General features: G+C 48.4%; 1 protein-coding gene across 2 annotated transcripts in view; it reads left to right on the top strand.

Moving 5' to 3' along the window:
• Positions 1-6,331, top strand: part of Nol9 (nucleolar protein 9) — a 20,138-nt gene extending 13,807 nt beyond the window's left edge. For both annotated transcript variants that reach the window (XM_026781957.1, XM_005353660.2), the window contains exons 9-12: positions 587-698; positions 3,124-3,301; positions 4,074-4,207; positions 4,922-6,331. In XM_026781957.1, coding sequence (XP_026637758.1) covers positions 587-698; positions 3,124-3,301; positions 4,074-4,207; positions 4,922-5,056 — 559 coding nt within the window. In that variant the 3' untranslated portion in view covers positions 5,057-6,331. The remainder of the gene's footprint in view (positions 1-586; positions 699-3,123; positions 3,302-4,073; positions 4,208-4,921) is intronic.
• The last annotated feature ends 29 nt before the right edge of the window (positions 6,332-6,360 follow it).

The raw sequence follows: 6,360 nt of genomic DNA, 5'->3' as shown, positions 1-6,360 counted from the left end.
AAACCTTGTCTCGAAAAACCATTTAAAAAAAAAAAAAAAAAAAAGAATGAAGCTTCCTATAGTGGGCTGGGCATGGCATGCTCACTTGTTTAGAGAGCGGGTCATGGTGACTCTTGTCTGTCATTCTGGCACCTCAGAGGCCGAGTGGGACATCATGAGTTCAAGGCCAGTCTACTGTGAAGCCCTGTAAACAAAAAAAAGAGAGAATCCTCTTAAGACTTTTCAAGACTTTTCAGGGGTACCACTGATGTACATTTAAAGGAGAAAGATTCCTGTTAGGAGCATGGAGATGGAGCTTCCCATGCCAGTGGCCAGAGGCTCGGTGCTGAAGAGTCTTTGGGTTTCCTGGAGGACTGTGTCAAGAGAGGGTGGAGACCTTGAGGGGGACAGGGGTGGGGGGAGAGTGTCTTATTGGCCATTAGACCAGGGTACGTGCTGGCAGTAACAACCACATCTCCAGCCCTAGGGTAGGGATATCTTGAAAGAGCAATGTCTAGTGCTACCTAATGATTGAGATCCTGTTCCCTTCTGCCCCCAAGTGGGCGTGGTATATTCTCTATTTACCTTGTTGTGCTCTACTTTTCAGGGCCAAATACAATAAAATTTTTCGAGATCTGGCGGTGTTGGGCTACCTTAGCCAGCTGATGCCTCCTGTGCCAGGGCAGCTTAGTCCTTTGCACAGCCTGACGCCCTATCAGGTAATCAGAGTTGGCGGGAGAAATGGTCTCTTTACTGATAAGGTGCTTGAGGCTCTGGTGTCCTGGCTGCTCTGCCTCCTCCTGCATATTGCTTCCCTAATTCTCAAAACAGCCCTGTGATTAGGTTCTGATATTCTCCCCATTTTTCAGATGGGAAAACTAAGGAATGATGAGGCTGGGTTACCTGAGAGAAGATGGAGAGCTGACGTTTGGTCCTTGGCTGAGTGTGTGGTGTGGATTGTAGTTTGATGTCAGCTGATCTGGTGGCCACCTGCACAGTGGCAGTGCCTGAAGTCTCAGGATGCTGGAGAGCTCCGTGAGCCTTCCTGGTAGTGCCTGGTCCCTAGAGCAGGCTCCTGAGCACCTTGTTATTCCTAGCGGGTACCAGCACCAAAGTGTTTACAACTTCCGGTCCAGGCTGCTGGGATGGCTTTGGGGAGAGCTCTTTGGTGACCATGCAGCCATGCTCGTTTGCTGTGGGTCCCAACACAGAGACTCACTATTAATTATAAATACTCACCAATAGCTTAGGCTTGTCTCCAGCTGGTTTACAACTTAAATTAACCCGTTGTTTTTTTTTGTTGTTGTTTTTTTTTTTTTTTTTTTGGTTTTTCGAGACAGGGTTTCTCTGTGGTTTTTTGGAGCCTGTCCTGGAACTAGCTCTTGTAGACCAGGCTGGTCTTGAACTCACAGAGATCCGCCTGCCTCTGCCTCCCAAGTGCTGGGATTAAAGGCGTGTGCCACCACCTCCCGGCCATTGTTTGTTTTTTAATCTATGTGCTACCCTGAGGCTCATTCACTTCCTCTATGACCCTCCTACGTTGTTTCTTCCGCTTCTGGCTTGTAACAATGAGAGCAACACATCTTGACAGTGTGCAGGATTATTGCACAGGATCGTGTTGATGCTCAGCCCAGGCTTCATAGGCAGGTGCACTCGCACACATCCTTCGTGTATGTGCACACACTCTGTCAGTGATTTTGCTGTGACAACACCATGACCAAGACAGCTTTTTTTCTTTTAGAGCTTATGTGGGAGTTTTATTGAGATACAGGGAATGGAGAGAGGAAGAGGAAGAAGAGGTAAAGACCATCCTACCTCTTCAAAAGAGCAGCAGGAAAGAGCCCAAAGCAATTTATAAAAGAAAGAGGTTAGCCAGCAGTGGTGGCGCACGCCTTTAATCCCAGCACTTTGGCGGCAGAGGCAAGCGGATCTCTGTGAGTTCGAGGCCAGCCTGGTCTACAGAGTGAGTGCCAGGACAGGCTCCAAAGCTACACAGAGAAACCCTGTCTTGAAAAAAAAAGAAAGGCAGTGTGTGTGTGTGTGTGTGTGTGTGTAAACTGGGCTTAGTGTTTCAGAGGCTTATGGTCTAGGATGGCGGGACAAAGGCATTGGTGGGAGGAGCAACTGATGCCTCATATCTTGATTCATAGTAGGAGGCTCAAGCAAGCTGGGAATTATGTGAGTTTTTTCGTTTTTCAAGACAGGGTTTCTCTGTGTATCGGCTGTCATGGAATTCTGTAGACCAGTCTAACCTCAAACTCAGAGATCTGACTGTCTCTGCCTTCTAAGTGCTGGGATCAAAGGTGTGCACCACCACGACCCAGTGCAGTGGGATTGTTTTTAAAAGGAAGCAAATTCCTATTCAACAAAACACAGCTGGTAAAAACTCCACAAAGACCCAGAAGAAAAGCTGAGCAGAGACTGGAATGCCAGACCGGACTGTCGTTTCCCCAGTTGCTGCCAACACCTATTGTGACGTCCGATCAGCTGCAGCCTTAGCTCGCTGGAATCTCTTGACTTACCATCCTCACTTTACATAGCCATAGATCCGTGACTTTCTAGGCTGCTGCCTGAACAACTTTCCTCTCGTCAATCAGTCTATAAAGAAATGCCCTGGAATCCTACAAGTTGACGCTGATGCTTGTGCTCTTGTCTCCTGGTTTGGCTTTGTTTTCAAGTTGAGGGGAGACAGGAACGAAGATCACAGGGATAGAGGGACGGGAAGGAGGGAACTATGTCACCCAGTCTCCTTGACCTTCTCGCCCTCCTGCCTCTGTGAGAATAAGCATTGGCCACCCCATCTTTGGCTGTGCTAGGGATCTGCATTTTGGGCCAGGACTTCCATCAACCAAGCCATCCTGACTTATCTTTTCACAATCCAGATTTTTGTCTGGGTATGATGGCCCAAGCCTGTATTCCCAGCACTGGGGGACTATAGACAAGAGGATCCCTGGACTTGGTGGCCAGTCAATCTAGCCAAATCAGCAAGCTTTAGGTTCGATGAGAAACCCTTTTTCTCAAAGTAAAATAAGGTGAAGCTTTATGTGGTGGCCTGTTGGATCTCTACTTTGAGGCAACCTAGCTACGTAGACCTGAGGTAGAAGTCTGTCAGGGAGAGATGAGCATTTGTGGTTTATTCTCTAGGTCCCCTTCAATGCAGTTGCTGTCCGGATCACTCATGCTGATGTTGCCCCTGCCCACATACTGTACGCCATAAATGCCAGCTGGGTTGGGCTTTGCAGGATCCTGGAGGACATGAAAGGATACACTCGGGGTCCCATCCTGCTTGCCCAGACCCCCATATGTGACTGTTTGGGCTTTGGTGAGTTGAGAGTAAATACTGTCTTCTTCACTGTGCACAGCTGGTATTGGCCTGTACACGGAATTGAGAAACTCCTCTCGCTAGGGAGATGAATGTCTTTTCTGTGTGTACACCTCAGCATTGACACGCTGCCTGCATCAGAGCTACCCAAGGTCTTCTGTTAGCCTACTTTGGTTCCTCACAACTCAACAGGCGGATGTTCAGATTCTTTGTACTCTCTTAAAATTTATTTTACTTTAGCTGGGCATGGTCGCTCACTCCAGGAGACATAGGTATGTAGATTATGTGGGTATGTGCACATGAGTGCAGATGTCCCTGGAGACCAGAGATGTTGGATGCTGGGTCCCTGGAGCTGGAGGTACAGCTGCCTTTAAGTTGGTGCTGGGAACCGAACTTGGGTCCTGTGGAAGAGTAGCAGTCACCCTTAAGCCTGCTGAGCGATCTCAGTAACCTTCAATTGCTCTTTGTATTCTGAAAGCAAAGTGCTAGAAATTAAAACGCCTTAATTTATTCTATGTGCATCTGTCTGCACCACCGGCCTGGTGCTCTCAGAGGCCAGAAGGGGGCGTCAGATCCCATAGAATGGAATTGTGAGCCACTTGATGGATTCTGGGAAAGGCACCTGGGTCCTGCGCAAGAGCAACAGGTGTTCTTTCCTGCTAAGCTATCTCTTCAGCCCCACATAAAGCTCTTAATGTCAGGATCAAGCTTTGCTTCCTGGTGCTTGAGCTGAGACTCCTGCAATGTGGCTGATGCTGCTCTGTGTCTACAGGCATCTGCAGAGGCATTGACATGGAGCAGCGGATGTACCACATCATCACCCCTCTGCCTCCAGAAGAGCTGAAAGCTGTGAATTGTCTGCTGATTGGTTCCATTTCCATTCCACACTGTATTATCAAGAACCAGGTGAGCCCACATGGGAGAGTCCTGCGGGGAAACCCAGGCAGGCAGAAATGAGCTGAAGTTGGCAGTCAATGCAACAGGTGCTTTATCTGGGAGACAGACACTATATTATGTGGTTTGAATGACAAGATGGGATATTGGGTGCCTCAGAAGGTTCAAGTCAGGATCCCAGTGTAGAGCCAATAATAGGGGAGGATGTGGAGAGCATAAGATACCTCCTTAGGACTGCCCCCCTAGGGACAGCTGGGGAGTGGTAGCACACACCTTTAATCCCAGCACTCAGATGGATCTCTGTGCGTTCAAGGCCAGCCTACTCTACAAGAACTAGTTCTAGGACAGGCTCCAAAGCTACTGTGAAACTCTGTCTCGAAAAATTTTTAAAAATAAAAGAAGTAGGGGCTGGAGAGATGGCTCAGTGGTTAAGAGCATTGCCTGCTCTTCCAAAGGTCCTGAGTTCAATTCCCAGCAACCACATGGTGGCTCACAACCATCTGGAATGAGGTCTGGTGCCCTCTTCTGGCCTGCAGGCATACACACAGACAGAATATTGTATACATAATAAATAAATATTTAAAAATAAATAAATAAAAGAAGTAAAAGCCCTTTGAGGATCATCCTAAGTGTCTGGAGCCCCACAGCCCTGCTGCCCAGCTGCCTTCTGCTCCTCGAGGCTGTCTGGACAGGTCTCAATGCTGTTTCTTTGTGTTTCCATTTCAGCCTGGGCTTGAAGGGACAATTCCTTATACCACCACAGCTTATAATTTTAAACTTCCTGGAGCATCGGAGAAAATTGGAGAAAGAGAGTTTGAACATGCTTCCGAAGGGTACAGATTCTACAGGAGGAAAAAGTAAAGCCTCAGTATAGACGGAGGCTTTCTGCCTGCAAACCTTGTCCTCGAGCTCAGAGTCAGCAGGTCGGTGGGGCTTTGTGACTGTGAACAGCGCCCTCGTGTCCAGTGTTCATGAGACTGAACAGCGTGCTGCAGAGTAAATAGCTCAAGATTCCATTTTTCGTTTTTCCTCTAAGACTTGGTCTCCATCATCCAAGTGTGGCATTACCGTTCTGTGTCAGCACACACAGCTTTCAGGGTTTTCTCTGAAGCTATTTGATCTCAAACTTGGCCTGGACTGCTTTCCGACTGGCCTCTGGCTGAGTGAAGTGTTTCCTGACGGGCTGTAGAGCAGTCGTCACCAGACCAGAAGAGCACAACCCTCTCAGTTCACCAAGGACCTGACCATTGCAGTCGAGATAAAATTGGGGAATCCAGGACCACAAAAATGTGCCAAGAAATGGGCAGCAGGCTGACCCAGCAGTCCTAAGGCTCAGTGCGCAGGTGCCCGGGTCTGAGCAGGCTGGATGGACACGAGTGGGAGAGGCTTACTTTGAGCCTCCTGGACCTTACCAGTTAGGTGAGGTGGACTCAAATGCCTGGTCCTTGGATGCCACGGAATCTCCTAATCGTGCAGTCAAGTGTTAGAGGGTTGGATGTGCTCTGTTAGTTTCTCTGCCATTATAATCATGAGACTTCATGTTGAAGAAGTTGCTCTGATATCCAGAAAGCCTCTAGATGGTTCTGTAAGTCTGGGTGTGCTCTGATTGACTCCTCTGTTGAGGCGGGACACGCTGCCACAGGTCCACCAACCTGTGAACAGACACCTTGTGCCTGACTTGGGCAAACCTTTGCTGCCAACGCTTTCTTCTAGGTACCTGGAGGCTACTACCAGTGCCATTTTTTTCCTGAGTGTATTTTGTAATTAGAAGTGACTGGGTCAGGTCATTTTTGTGGATGAAAAATAATCAGGCCACTGAGGAACTTCTAGAGTTGTTGTGACTGACACATCAGGATTTCACCTTCTAGCAGGATCATGTTCAAAGACCATTCCAGCCTGGGAAAGGATTAATAATGTTTATGTTCACACATACCATTGATTATCTCTGTCTTGTCTGGGACCATACCACCCTGAGCGTGCCTGGTCTTGTCTGCTTCGACCCCATCTTTGGCCTTGGCATTTGAAAAACCCATTAGGAAGCCGGGCAAGTGGTAGTGCATGCCTTTAATCCCAGCACTTGGGAGGCAAAGACCAGAGGATCTCTGTGAGTTCAAGACCAGCCTGATCTACAGAGTGAGTTCCAGGACAGCCAGGGCTACACAGGC

Source organism: Microtus ochrogaster, chromosome 10 (assembly GCF_000317375.1).
Source record: "Microtus ochrogaster isolate Prairie Vole_2 chromosome 10, MicOch1.0, whole genome shotgun sequence".
NCBI classification, from domain to species: Eukaryota; Metazoa; Chordata; class Mammalia; order Rodentia; family Cricetidae; genus Microtus; species Microtus ochrogaster.
The sequence above is the reverse complement of the archived record's forward strand: the minus strand, read 5'-3'. Positions and strand labels throughout refer to the sequence as shown.